This window comes from Cynocephalus volans, chromosome 5 (genome assembly GCF_027409185.1).
Source record: "Cynocephalus volans isolate mCynVol1 chromosome 5, mCynVol1.pri, whole genome shotgun sequence".
In the NCBI taxonomy this organism is placed as follows: Eukaryota; Metazoa; Chordata; class Mammalia; order Dermoptera; family Cynocephalidae; genus Cynocephalus; species Cynocephalus volans.
Window position 1 is genome coordinate 127,255,501 of NC_084464.1, and position 14,484 is coordinate 127,269,984.

At 39.5% G+C, this 14,484-nt stretch overlaps 1 protein-coding gene across 2 annotated transcripts; it reads left to right on the top strand.

Annotated features, from left to right (window-relative positions):
- The first annotated feature begins 6,447 nt into the window (after positions 1-6,447).
- On the top strand, positions 6,448-14,247 carry CENPW (centromere protein W). 2 transcript variants are annotated; one of them, XM_063098454.1, is made up of 3 exons: positions 6,448-6,711; positions 12,133-12,246; positions 14,175-14,247. In XM_063098454.1, the coding sequence occupies exons 1-3, from the start codon at positions 6,586-6,588 to the stop codon at positions 14,199-14,201; spliced, it is 267 nt and encodes an 88-aa protein (XP_062954524.1). In that variant the 5' UTR covers positions 6,448-6,585; the 3' UTR covers positions 14,202-14,247. The 2 variants fall into 2 exon arrangements, with proteins under 2 accessions (XP_062954524.1, XP_062954525.1); XM_063098455.1 differs by lacking the exon at positions 14,175-14,247 and having other exon boundaries at positions 12,173-12,250.
- Positions 14,248-14,484: the final 237 nt, after the last annotated feature.

Genomic DNA, 14,484 nt, shown 5'->3' on the forward strand with positions numbered 1-14,484 from the left:
GCCTTAAAATTTCCACATGAACTCTCTTACTTTAGACCAAACCCTCTGACCATTTCATTTTGCATAAAATAGAAATAATATCATTCATTCCAGCCCTATTAATGTCACAGTTTTATTAAGATCAAGTAAGAGAATGTGTAGCTTCGTTAACAGAGATAAATGAAACCATTACTCTCAAGCGATGCAGCTGGAAGCCGGTGAGGCAGAGCCTTGGTGTTCCGGATCCTGGGCTTCTTGCGGAAGCTAGACCCGGAGGAGATGAAAAAGAGGATGCCCGAGGACGCGAGATCTCCTCCATAAGGAGTTTCCTCCTCTACGTTGCCCTGCTGCAAGTCACTCCGTTTATCCTAAAGAAATTAGACAGCATGTGAAGATTGGACATCACATGTGAATGCATGATATGAAGATCCTGGTTACAATTTTTACTCCAACCTGCAAATGAGTAGGTCCAGAAAGGTGTAAGAACCTCTGACTGAATGGACGTAAAAATTCTACTTGTTAAGAACAAGTTTGGCTCTGGTAACTGACCTTCATAGCTAAAATGGAACACTTTTGGGAAGAATGAAAAGAAAAAAAAAATTATCATACCCTGTTTAAATATTCTCTTAAGTAAATAAAAAGAAAACTAAAGTGCATTTTTGTAGGGAAAATATAGGAAAGTGGTCAGGGCCCCTCAAATGTTCAGAATCTTGCGGAGCATTTGATGTCAATATGCACATGCACCCAGGTGTTCCTCGGTTATTGTCTGTAGATGCACGTGGGCAGCCAGATGTCCTGGGTTATGGACTTAAATATAAAGGATGACTGGCTCTGATCCACAGCAACCCCTCTCCCCCTGCATGTCACTGGGAGGGCCATGGGGAGGCCGCTACTGCTGCTGCAGGCTGTTGTTGCCAGTGCCCCCAGGATGCCCCAAGAGGCCACTGCTGCTGCTGCTACTGCTACCGCTACTACTGCTAAGGACTGAGCTTGTGTCATCTGCCAATGGCTCCCAGGATCTTTCCCAATTACCTAGCCTGGACCTGTGTTTGAAGGGTCTGTGGGCCCTAACCCCTAGCCCAAACAATACAAATGGAAAGCTTAGCATAACTAAAATAATGAAACATTTTGGCTTTAGTTGTGAATTGTTTAGCCATACAGTTTATTATAAAACTTACGAAAAATGCAGAAGAATTTTTGCCTTATGTAAAGCTACATAACTACGCCAGTTGTTGGGCTGAGGTGATAGCTAATAGCCACGCCAATTGTACTGTCAAAGCAACTCAGACCTAAAGCCAATAGGCCTAGGGCTCACAGATCCTTCAAACCCATTGTACTGACTGGGTCCCCAGAGCCCTCACACGGCTAGGCTGGGTCACCAAACCCCTTGTGGACACACAAGTCCACACTACGTAATTGGGAAAGATCCTGGGAGCCATTGGCAGTTGATGCGAGCTCAGTCCGCAGCACTAGCAACTTACAGGTCTGGCAGTGGCGGCGGCCTCTTGGAGGGTCCCGGGGGCACTAGTAGCAACAGCTTCCAGCAAAAGCCTCCAGCAGTAGGAGGGGCCTCCTAGGGGTGGGGAGCGCCATGGGTCAGAGCCACTCATCCTTTATACTTAAGTTATAACCCAGGACACCTGGGTGCACATGCACAATTACATTAGACAATAACCAAGGAACACCTGGGCGCACGTGCATATTTACATCACGTGCTCAGCAAGATTCTGAACATCTGAGGGGCCCTGACCATTTTCCTATCTTTTCCCAACACCTTATATTCACCTTCAAAAGTTTTGGAGAGAATACTTGTAAGAGTTATCTATTAGTCTGCTGCAACTGCACTGTCCTATATGATAGCCACTAACTACATGTGGCTATTAAATGTAAATGTAAATTAATTATATTTAAATAAAATTAGTAATGTTAGGCACACTAGTTGTATTCTAGATGTTCTATTGTCATATGTTGCTACTGTATTGGACAAAGCAGATATAGAATATATTCATCATTGAAGAAAGTGCTATTGAACAGTGCTGCTCTGAAATTGAGTCCAGCAAGAGAGCCCGTGGAAGGCAGCAGAATAATGGCCACCCAATGATGTCTATGTCCTAGTCCCCAGAACCTGAAAATGCTCCCTTATATGGTAAAAGGGACTTTGCAGATGTCAATAAGTTAAGGAACTTGAGATGGGAAGATTATCTTGGACTTTGTTGTAGGTCCAAATTAATAACAAGTGTTCCTAGAAGAGGAGGGCATAGGGGTCAGAATCAGATAAAAAAGATGTGATGATGGAAACAAAAGTTAGAATGATGGTCTTTGAAGATGGAGGAAGGGTCCCTGAAGAATACAGGTGGCCTCTAGAAGTTGGAAAAGGCAAGAAAATGGATTCTTACCTAGAGCCTCCAAAAGGAACACAGCACGCCAGTTCAGGCCAGCAGGGATATGTGCAGTTTATTTTGGTAAATGCTCAATAACTTCCTTTCCAGAAAAAACCAACAAATATACCCAATTCATAGCATTTGCCAACTCCCATGGTGTAAATACACATATCATTCTCAATTTCTACCTACCAAAGTAATGTCACTGAACACAGAGCTGGGAAGAGATAGTTTCTGCACATGACTGGATATGTGTGTGTATATGTGCACATGTGTGTTTCTAGGCATCATGTGGGTACAAGTGTGGAGTTTCTATTTTGAACAGAAGGTCTCTCTGATACTTGTCAGAGCAGAAACCTGAGAGAGGTGAAGGAGCCACCTATGTAGATAAAGGGGGGAAAAGCATTCTTGGCAGAGAGAACAGTAAGTGCAAACACCTGATGGGTGAGTGTGTTTGGTGTATTTCAGGTGTGTCTGAGGGATTTTACCTTAGTCTGTTTGGGCTTCTATAACAAAGCACCATATACTGGGTGGCTTATTAATGACAGAAAATAATTTCTCACAGTTCTGGAGGCTGGGAAGTCTGAGATCAGGTTGCCAGCACAGTTGGGTTCTGGTGAGGGCCCTCTTTCTAGTTCATAAATGGTGCCATCTAGCTGTGTCCTCACATGGTGGAAAAGAGAAGGCAACTTTCTGGGGCCGCTTTTATAATGGCATCAATCCTGTTTATGGGGGATCCACCCTCATGGCCTAATCACTTCTGTTGGGAAAATGTAGGAAAAATGGTCAAGGCCCCTCAGATGTTCAGAATCTTGCTGAGCATTTGATGTTAATATGCACATGCACCCAGGTGTTCCTTGGCTATTGTCTAATGTAATTGCGCATGTGCGCCCAGGTGTCCTGGGTTATGGACTTAAGTATAAGGGTGAGTGGCTCTGATCCACGGCACCTCCTATAGCCAAGGATAGTTATCCCCAAACACTTACATAACCCTCCATCATTTTTCCTTTAAAACACTTTGTCTTCCTTTACCTCCCTGAACACACTCAGTTTACTGTGGCATGTATATTCCCATTGCAATGTTATATTCCCAAGAAAACTCATTTTTTTAAGAGAGCCTTGCTCTGTTTGTTATTCAGTTTAGCAACTGGATGAGATCATATAGGGAATGAGTGTAGATAGAGAAGAAATCTGAGGACTGAATCACGGGGTACTCCAAGATTTAGAGATCAAGGAGACAAGGAGGAACCAGAAAAGGAGCCCGGGCAGCCATGAGGAAGAAAATCAAAGGAGAATCATTTTTAACTAAAGAAAATGTTAAAGGAAATAATCATAAAACTCAACAAATACTCCTGGTTGGTCAAAAAAACTGAAACCCGAGAACTGACCATTGAATTTAAAAGTGTTATGTTATTGGTCACGTTGACCAAAACAATTTTGGCAGAAAGATAGGTACAAAAGTCTTATTGCACTGACTTCAAGAAAGCATGAGAGGAGAGTAATTGGAGACATTGAATCTCACCAACACTTTCTCGTTTTTCTGTATAAGGGAAACAGCTGAAGGTAGGGTGAAGAGAAGGTTTTCAGAAGATTGGAGATATAGCATGTGTGTGTGCAGATGAAGCAGAAGAGAGATAGAACTTCTAGATAAATGTCCTTAGGAAAGGATAAATGTCCTTAAGAAAGGGGTCTGGGATCTAGAGCACAAGTGGAGTGGTTGACATCTCGTCCATGGGAGAAGATGGAGAGCGGTGGGTACATGTGGTGGTTAGAGCATGTAGAAAGTCTCTCTGAGTTGCTTTGATTTTGTTAATGAAACAATGTCATCAACTCAACTGAGGGAGGATGGAGTAGGAAGCGTAGGGGTGTGTGAGGAAAATGGAGAAAGACTGCTGAGGCTCCTTCACCTCATATCAGGCTGAGCATGACTCAGCCTGTCTGATGTAAATATGTTAACTGTGCATGTGTGCCAAGGTGTTCCTTGGCTATCTGACTCATGCTGATGTGTTCCTTGGTTATCTCACTAGTGTAAAAGACAACGGCTCTGATCTGCTCAGGGCTGAACTAGCGTCCGAATAAAGCAGGTCAACCTTGCCAACGGCTCCCAGGATCTTTTCCCAATTATTTAGCTTGTAACCTGCCTATGTGGGGTCTGTGACCCAGTCTGCACAGGACAAGTGTGAAGGGTCTGTGGCCTAGCTCGACAGGAGGTTTGAGGAAAGAAGCAGAGGCATGTCGTAGTTATTTAAGAAAATGGATGAATGAATGGCCTTAGGAAATACCAAAAGATTGCAACAGTACTTAGGGCACACTTGAACAGTCATGAATTTAAATTGAGAACAGACATAGACCTATGTGTGTGGTTTTCTTAAGGTAATATCAAAGCACAGATACAAGCTTAGAATAGATTGAGATTTGAACTTGAGCAGGGTTGGGGTTCTGTCAGGTAAGTATGATGAAAAAAGAGTGGCTAAAGAGTTGAGGAGAAATGCAAGGGAGTGTTATAATGATGCACAATTGACTACAGGAAGGAAGATAAGGTGTAGAGTGGGGTTGGGGGGGTATGAGTGACAGAAAGATAGTGATCCCAGCAGCATCTAAGAACTGTTGGAGTTGGGCAACTGGAAACAGTGAGTTCAAAAGATAGGAGATGGGGTTGAAGAGAGATGACTGAATTGAGAATATGGAAGAGCAAGGTATTTGGTAATGACAAGGCCTAGTGTTTGACCAGGCATGAGTGGCTCATAAGAAGATCATTGACAGGTGGCCTTAGAAATAGTAGGCCAGATAGTGGAAGGATCACCCATATGGGTATTGAGATCACAATAGTTACTATAGCAATAGTATGAGAGATGATTACAATTAAAATCACAGTGGGTCTCAAAGAGTGGTCCTCAGAGTAGCAATGTCAACAACCCCTTAGTTATTTGTTATAAATACAAATTCTTGAGTCCCACTCAGATCTTTGTGAATCAGAAACTCTGGGTTGGTACTCTGCAAACAGTGTTTTAACAAGTCTTCCAGGTATTCTGATACACATTGAAGCGTGATAACTACCCCTATGGTAGCAAAGAAGATACGGACGTTACTTGTTACTTGGAGAAGTAACAAGGGTTTCACTGAGTTAGCATTTAAACTACACCTGAAAGTTATTTTAAGATTAAGTGTGAGGGGACCTTAAAATTAAAGGTAGTAGCGTTTGTAAACAAAAGCTAGAATCATTGTGGGGAAAATAGGATAGTTTAGTCAGGCTCCCTTGACTCAGGTCCAGTTGGGGGTGGTGCAGCACATTTCTTTGTAAACAAGTTGTGTGTGGGTGGAGTTAGTGGGCATGTGCACCCATGTATCTTTTTAGTTGCTGCTATTGTGTGTTCTTCAGTTTGCAAAGCAGAGCTGGCTGAGTTCGCATCTAAAAATAGGGCACGTCTGCGCTGCTGGCAGCTGCTCAGTTTTTCAGTGGACTTTGCCAGTAGCAGTTGAGTTTCTGAGTTTCTCTGTGGACTGCTTAGCTCTTAGACGTGTGTGCGCGCTGAATAAAGACTATTCCTACTTCAACCAAGGCTCCAAGGCCCTTTTTACCGGTTACCTCGCTCATAGATCTGTGTGTGAAGGGTTTGTGAACGGGCTCGAGGGGTCTGTGAGCTCCAGACCCAGCCCTAGCTCTACAGTCATGAAAATACCTAAGATAAAATCAAATGAAATTATGTAAAAGTGTAAATCGTTAGCTGTTAACATAAAATCACGCCTTGCCAGGAAGGCACTGGGTCTTTAGGAATCCGAATACAACATCACAAACTTCTTTCTATTCGTTTACTTTTCAGTATAGAGTGAGAGCTTGGAGAGCAAGTGGAGTTGCCTTGACATACCGACCCATCTCTCCACAATTTCCCATCATCTCCAGACGCCCCCGGGAGAAACAGCGCCATAGAGCAGTTGCGATACACAAGCCTCAGCCCTTTCATGATGTCAGGAAGCGCCCGGGACTCGCCCACCGCGGGCGTTTCCACTTACAGCCCCCCGGGGGCGGGGCTTGAGCAGGGCTGACGTCACTACCGAGCGCCGGGCGCGTTCCGTTGGCGGCGAATTCAAACATTGGAACCGGGGTCTTGGGGCCCGAGGAAGCGTCCGAACGGCAGGATTGTTCTCGCAGCCCCAGTGGCGGTGAGCTTGTGTGCAGTGCGGGGAAGGTCTGGGAAGCTGAGGCGGCTGGGGCGTGAGGGGGACGATGGCGCTCTCCAGCACGGTCTCTCGGAGGAAGCACGTAAAGCGGAAGGCTCCCCGCGGCTTTCTAAAGCGCTTCTTCAAGCGACAGAAGCCTCACCTCCGCCTGGAGAAAAGTGGCGACTTACTGGTGAGATTCCGTCCCTTCCCGGGCTGGGGCAGGGGGAGGTAAGGGAAATGACAACCAGCTGTTGTTTCTCTGGCTCCGTCAGTCTATAGTTCTTTCAGGCCCATTTTTTAAGGCATTTCCAGCAATAACTAGGTGGGTTTGCCCCGGCCTGGCCTATTCCTGCCGCCAAGTTGTACTGGAGCCCGCAGAAATGTCGATATCTGGACCTTTTTAAAGGGAGGCTATTAGCCATATCAGTTTAAGGGAAAAACTAACGTAAAGTTCCCGCTTATAGTTTTAAAATATCGCTCTTCAGGAACACAGTCTGGCACTGAGATTAGTGTGGTGGTGAAGGGTATGAAAGATACACTCCTTTAAAATTGATTTTGGCATGCAGGCTGGGTCGTTTCCATTGTAAAAGGCATTGTCGACCTGCCTTTTAAGCGTCTCCCTTTTTGCCTTCTTCCTCTTTTTTACGTTATTAACCAAACACAGTGCCCTGTTTCCTCAACATTAGGCTGCTTGCTAACGAACCCTGATCTGAAAGTTTGTCTGTAAAAGAATGCTCTCAGTTGTGAATTCATCTTTCTAGACAAATAATAGAACACCTATTCTTTCAGTTTTTAAGCCAGACCACTAAAGCCTGTTTTTCTAACTCTTAATGCCTGAAAGCATAAAGCTCTCCTAATTAGTAGCCCCAACCAAACCACTGTATAACAATAATCTGTCTTGAAATAACTTCAGCGTTTGTGTGTTGAATGCCTGAGAACGCATATTCCTCTAGCAGAATGAACACTGTTTACCTAGGTTTAAACCACAGAAGCCACCTCCTGTGACTTGTCACAAGAGTTCTTTGAGCATAGGAGCCATTATCAATGGACACCTACTTTTTTAGGAGATCAGGTGAAGAATTGTGGATAACAAGGGAATACTGCATGGATGGTCTTGGGAATGCATCATTGCAGCTGCTTAAACTAAACTGGGTTTTCTACCTCCTCTTTTCTCTGTAGCCTCCCTGCAGTTTCTACTGCCTCTCCATCTATTGCTTCCTTTCAGAGTTTCTCTTTTTGCTAAACTACTACAGAATTGTCTCCACTTTTCCCTTTTTTGGTCTCAGAAGCCAAAACACATATTTTCCCCCTGGAAAAGTACTACTTTTACTATCACTGCCCTCTTTGTTCTTTTCCTAGACACTGTAAGGAAAGGCAATATATGCTGTTTGGACCCCTACCCATGGTGGTGGTAGAGGTGGCATAAATGAGCCACCTCATTAAAGTGAAATTCACTTGAAAAACATTTTTAGGTAGTTTATTCTGGAATTTTCACTGGGGCTTCTAGATGGAGGGGGAGGAAATGTGCCTGATCAAGGATATCCAGGAGACTACCAGCTGGTGCAGATAGTTTGGCAGAAGTTTCTCATGTAGTCAGTTTCCTCCCACATACATCCCTTTCTGCACCAAAGTAACCCATGGACAGGTGGTGTCCATGGTGGGGTTGGATCCAGGTGGGATGAAAAAGAAAAGGGGAATTGAAATTCCAAGAAGTTGCAGTGGAGGAGAAAAAGGAGTTCTTTTGGCCATCAGCTATTCCCAAGTAGTATGCTTGTCTCCTTTGGCTTTCATTAAATAGTTCTTCTTCTTTGTCTTGTATGTGCTATGCATCACGCTGGTTACTTTGCTTATGATTTTCTGCTTGCCATTCACACTTCATAATCTTACCCAAGAGGTGTCCCACATCATCCACGAAGTTTTCTTCAATTAAGGCAGTCTGTTTTGACTCTCTTCTTTTCTTCTGGACTTGGACAGCGGTAGAAGTGTATATCATGCAGTTTAGCAATTGGGACTCTAACACTGTTCTTTAGGAGTTTTATATGTTGATGTTTTCTCCCAGTGTGGTATGTAACTTCTTGAGGGTAAGGAACCATATGTCTTTTCTATTTCCCATTGTCTTTAACACAAAACTAATCTGCGTTTAAGTTGCCTTTTGTACATGATATTTCTTCTGCCTGAAGATGTCTTCATTGTCCTTCTTGGCAAACTATAATTCTTTCAAAATCCACTTCAGTTGTCACTTGCAGTGAAGCCTTTCTTAGTCACCAAATAAAGGATCAATCTTATCTTCCTCTCTATCCTCTGTTGTCACACATTTGTCTTTAATTTCTTTATGGGTTTGATTTTCCCACTAGTCTGGGAACTTGAAATGGGAAGTTTTTGTATTCCTAGTGTTAGCATAATACCTTGAACATTCTGAGTGTACAATTAGTGTTGGAAATGCATGGTAACTATATGGGGATTGACGGCATTTCTTGCATTTTACTCATAATTTTTTGGTATTATTTTGTAGTTCTTCTGAACTGGCTTTGTGGGTTTTTTGTTTGGTTTTTTAATGCCTTATTTGATTGTGTATCACCAGGGCCAGTACTTGCGAGAGATTTAACATCTATTAAATTTAAATAAATTGTTCAGTTTTCTTGTGATTCAGTTAGCTCTTATATTTATCACAAAAGAATGCTGTGCAAATATCTAGGTGCATATAGTTTATGTGAAATTCAAAAGTTCTAAGACAAAGGGAGGAGGAAGTCAGGTTGGCTCAGTTTATCTGTCAGTTGAGACGGTCAGGTAATGGATATTTCTTTGTAAATTATTTTTTTGATTTACCTTTCAAGCAAGCTGATTTCTTTCTTTCTGGGTGGGTCACATGATTATGCAGGCAATCACACGGTGAGGATGTCAAGAGATAGAGCTAAACTAAATTCTTAATAGAATAGCTTATCTTTTTCAAGTGTAAATGCCTAGCTAAATATCTTGAAAGTAGTTTTTGTTCTGACCATTTTAATTTAAGCCTTAGTGCATTTGAGTGGCACCACTCAATTAACTATTTTATGACATGGTGATATAGAGATATAGGTTGTTTAAAAACGTCTCTGACATCTAAAAAGATAATACTGGTTTGTCTCAGTGTCCATGGCTCATTCCCATGAAGAGGAAAAAAGGACATACCATGTAGATTAATAGCATGAGCCAAGTCTCAAAACAGTGTGGTTTAATTGAGTTCGATTTAAAAAAAAAAAATTTTTTTTTTTTTTTTCCTTGTTGGGGCAGGTATGAGGGATCTGTAGTTCATGCTATAATAATTGCCTACTATGTATTGGGCAATGTGCTAAGGGTCACTAAGCATACAATGTTGAGAAAGGTAGACATAGTTCTTACAGTACACTGAGGAAGACAGTTAAGTGAAAAATGGCAGCATAATGTAGTATGTATGGTGACAGGAAGTTCATGGTGCTGTGGATCCATATAACCTTTCATATTGGGGGAAGTTGAGCTTTTCAGGGAAGTCTACAAACTGGTAGGATGCCTGGAAGCAAGGTTGTGTTTGAATTCTGAAAGCAGTTCAGATGTCCTAATGTAGAACTAGAAGCTAAGAAAGGTGAGAGATGAAACTGGAAAGGTCTAGTCAAGTGGGATTTAGTGTTAAAGAATTTGAAATTTTTCCTGAGTGTCTGGAAGCTATTTATCTTTAGAAGTAGAAAATGTAGATTAACAGAATTGTGTCATGTTATGGAATATTTTTGCTACCAAAGGAAATGAAATATCATCAGAAATTTTAAAAAATGGACATTTATCTCAGAGTTCTTGTGAGAATTAAAAAAAGGCAGTGCATCAAAAATATACCATAAGAATATTGCCTTCCATAGATTCTTCATCTTACTAAATATAAATTCCCAAACCCCTATTTCTCCTCTTATCACTAGAATACTCTTAAACACCTCTTTAAGAGTTCATTAAAGATTTTTGTGTAAAAAAAGTATTTAAAACACCATGTTATCTGGTTATTTAACATTTAGTGAATCATGGTGGGAGTATTTGTGTGCAGTACACAAGACAGTAAATATTGAGTATCCTGTATGAATTGTTCTTCTAACAGCAAAGATTGTGTACTATGATGTAAATAACAAAGGAAATTAAAAGCACTGTCTAATTGGATCTAAGTTGGTAGTGCCCTCAGGCACCTGACAGAAGTAAAGAATGGGAAATATGTGAGCAACAGTATAAATAATGGTGTACTACATATGATCCTAGAAGGAGGGTTAAGATAGGACTTCAGCTCACTTTACATTCTCTCTTTCTTGGACTATGTGTACCTTAACTATTTTTAAGGTATGTGCATAAAGATTGAATAGCTTTTTATTTTATTTTATTTTTTTTGGTTTGGACAGTGATTCTGAGTAAAATATTTGGCAAAATGCTATTGTGCATATTCAGATAGTGATATTATATATATGATATATTATCTGATGATGTGTAAGTGTTTCTCTTATATGTAGAGCTTGTTTCTGTAAGAATATGCAAGAAACTGGCAACCATGGTTGACTGTGGGTGATGTGGGAGAGGGACTTATTTTTGACAATCCATTCTTTTATAGACTTTTGCTTTATATTTTTATTTTGAAATAATTATAGACTCACAAGAAGGTGCAAGTAGAGTTCCTGTGTATCCTTTACCCAGCTTCCCACAATGCTATCATCTTACACAACTATAGTCCTAGATAGGCTTTTGCTTTTTGTACTGTTTGCTTATATTATCTATTTCAACTAATTTTTTAAAAAAGAGGCTTAAAGATTATTAATAGTAGATATGATTATTTTATGATAGTTGTTAGATGACAAGTAACTTGACCATTGTACATACATTTTTCAATTCAGCACTCTTTAAAAACTTCAGTTTTTAACCTTGTTTTGAATAGATGTTTCAAGTTAAAAACTCTGGCTAAAAAAATCTTCCTAGACCTGAGATTGCAGAATAAGAGATAGCCTAAAATATAGTTATTGACTTAAAATTTTCTGGAAATTTTAAATTGTATTATAAATTTAAATTTATTTGGAATCAGTAGCAGGAATATTTGTTACTTTATAGAGTCCTAGGTAAGCTTTGATACATAGTGATTGTTTATAACAATGTTATTGTCTATGGCCTTTGGTCTACGGTACATAGCCTTGTTTCATGTATTGCAATGACTAAGTTTATTTTTATGGAATCTAAGAGGTACTTATATTAAACTGAATTCTATATAACTTTAAATGGAAGAGTTAGTTAACTTAGTCATGGTAGTAAATAATACAACAATAAATTGTGCATTCTTTAATTTTTAAAAGTCATTATTTTAAAGCATCAATATTTGAGTTTAAAAATACATTTGGGAAGCCCGCAGGCTCCCGAACTGGAATGAGGTGGGGCTGAGGGCCTCAGCCATGCCTCCCACCCCCCTCTGCAACCAGGCCAGCAAAGGTACTGGCTGTGAGCCAGCCCTGCCCCTCCCAGTTCCACCTTTGTCTCTTCCTCCTCCCCCCCCACTGCTCCACAACAACATCTTTGAATGTAAACAATAATAATAATAATAAATAAATTTTTAAAAAATCCATTTGAGCTTTCTCTTTTAAAGGTCCATCTGAGCTGTTTACTGTTTGTTCATCGGTTAGCAGAAGAATCCAGGACAAATGCTTGTGAGAATAAGTGTGGAGTCATTAACAAGGAACATGTACTGGCTGCAGCAAAGGTAAAATTTAGATTTCTTCCCTATATGTATATTGTGGCTTTCTGATGGGAAGACTAATGGCCACTGCTTTGTTACCATTTAGGGAAAAATGAATGTTTGACTGCTAATATGTAGACTCAGAAAGTTTATCATCTTGAAATTTATAAACCTTATTTTCTTCTTGATTATTTTAAATTATTCTATTTATCTAATTATTGTACTTTCTAACTTTGTTTTGAGATTTGAGTGAATTGTGAGTGAAATCTCTTATATAAGCAGAGAAGATTGCTTTTTACTAGTATTTCTATATAATGTAAGAATATGATGCCTAGGGTAGAGTTTTCAAAATATGTCTCTGAGAACATTATTTCCAAAAGATTTTAATAGATGTTCCACCTCAAAAGCTTATGTGGTCAGATGAGTATAGATAACCAAACATATTATACCTCCTTTATTAGACATAGTGTTACTGTTTATATGTAGAGCTTGTTTGTATAACAATATGTAGGAAACCGGCAATCATGGTTGACTAGGAATGATAGGGGAGAGAGACTTATTTTTGACAGGCTACCTCTTTGTAGACATTTTTGTTTTGATATTTTTATTTTGAAATAATTATAGACTCACTAGAAGGTGCAAAAATAGTCCATACTTTCCACATACCTTTTATCTAGTTTCCTACCATGCTAACATCTTATGTAACTATAGTTATATAAAGTTGTAAAAGGTTATGAGAAATATAGCAGTAAGAGGGCAAGCCCGTAGCTCACTCGGGAGAGTGTGGTGCTGAGAACACCAAGGCCCCAGGTTCCGATCCTATATAGGGATGGCCGGTTAGCTCACTGGTTGAGTGTGGTGCTGACAACACTAAGCCAAGGGTTAAGATCCCTTTACCAGTTATCTTTAAAAAAAAAAAAAAAAAAAGAAAGAAAAAGAAAGAAATATAGCAGTAGGAAACTTGTTGAACTCTGTTTAACTTACCATTTTGTAAATTCATTTGAGCATATAATACACTCAGAATTTTGTAAATTCATTTGAGTACATAATATTTTCTTTTTCAGTACCTGTGTTAATATCTTGTAGAACAGAGAAGTACTGGCTCAGGATATAGACCTATTTGGTGGCCTTTGTGGAAGCCTAGAAATGTTCATGCCCTGGCATTTTTAGGGGCTTTAAATTTTCTTGAAATTATAAACATTTCAACAAGTTTCTGGGTTATGAAAGTCAATATAAATATTTTTTCTTCAGGTAAAACAAGGCTTAAGAGCTTGAAAGTATATGTGTATGTTTAAAATTTAGGATTGGTTTGTTTTTACTAATAAACTATTGGTGTACTTACTAAAATAGTAGATACGTTCTTCAAAAACTTGGAGGTATTCTGGCCTAATGCTCTCAGCCTTTTTACATCTAAAGATCTCTTTTTGTTTTATTTCTTCCCCAGGCTATATGTTTTGAAAATTATCTACTTAAGCTGTTCAGCATAAGATAACCAGACTTGGTCTCCAAATTGATATAATTCGAGCCCAAATATAAGAAATTTGGTTTTGGAGTGAATTTGTACTACTTTATAGTTATAAAATGTCTGATTTATAATAGACTTTTTGGGTTTTAGAACATTCTTTAACTCCCTAAATTGTCTAAAAATCTCAAGTTTGAAACTATTAATCTGGACACTTTTGGTTTACAATTGAAGAAATTGACCTCTAGAGGTGACTGTGAAACCAGATTTTGAGAATCTAGGCTTGTTTCACATTCATGAGAAGTAGACTGTTTTAGAGAAATTTAAAACTATTTACCAGGCAAAACATTCCCTGATCACCTTCCAAATTAGGTTTTATAAATTTAGAGTCTTGCATATTATGAGCATTGGACTATTTAACCTTTTCTTGAAGAATTATGTTTTATTTCTCATAGGTATAATATGAATCTTCATTTTTCCCCCCTCACAGGTAATTCTGAAGAAGAGCAGAGGTTAGAAGTCAAAGAACACATTCTTGAAAATTACATGATGTATTATTTTAGGTGTTAATAGTTAACAAAACACCTTTTATATATCAGTCAATATTGTAGATTATTAAAATGTTGGCTAGTTGAAGGACATGTGTTTTTGTATTTTTTTGCTGGTATTGAAATATCTTAAGTAAACACGTAGAACTATTTTACCTTTTTTTTTTTTAGCAATTTTTTTTTTCATTTTAAGTGGCCTCTAGTTCATTTTACTTCAGTTTCGTTGCCATTGCAAATGTTTTATATATCAAA

Excerpts from the sequence above, each read along its gene's own strand:
- CENPW (XM_063098454.1), top strand. The coding sequence starts at position 6,586 with ATGGCGCTCTCCAGCACGGTCTCTCGGAGGAAGCACGTAAAGCGGAAG. Across the intron at positions 6,712-12,132 it reads AGAAAAGTGGCGACTTACTG|GTCCATCTGAGCTGTTTACT; the intron begins GTGAGATTCCGT and ends TCTCTTTTAAAG. Across the intron at positions 12,247-14,174 it reads ATGTACTGGCTGCAGCAAAG|GTAATTCTGAAGAAGAGCAG; the intron begins GTAAAATTTAGA and ends CCCCCCTCACAG.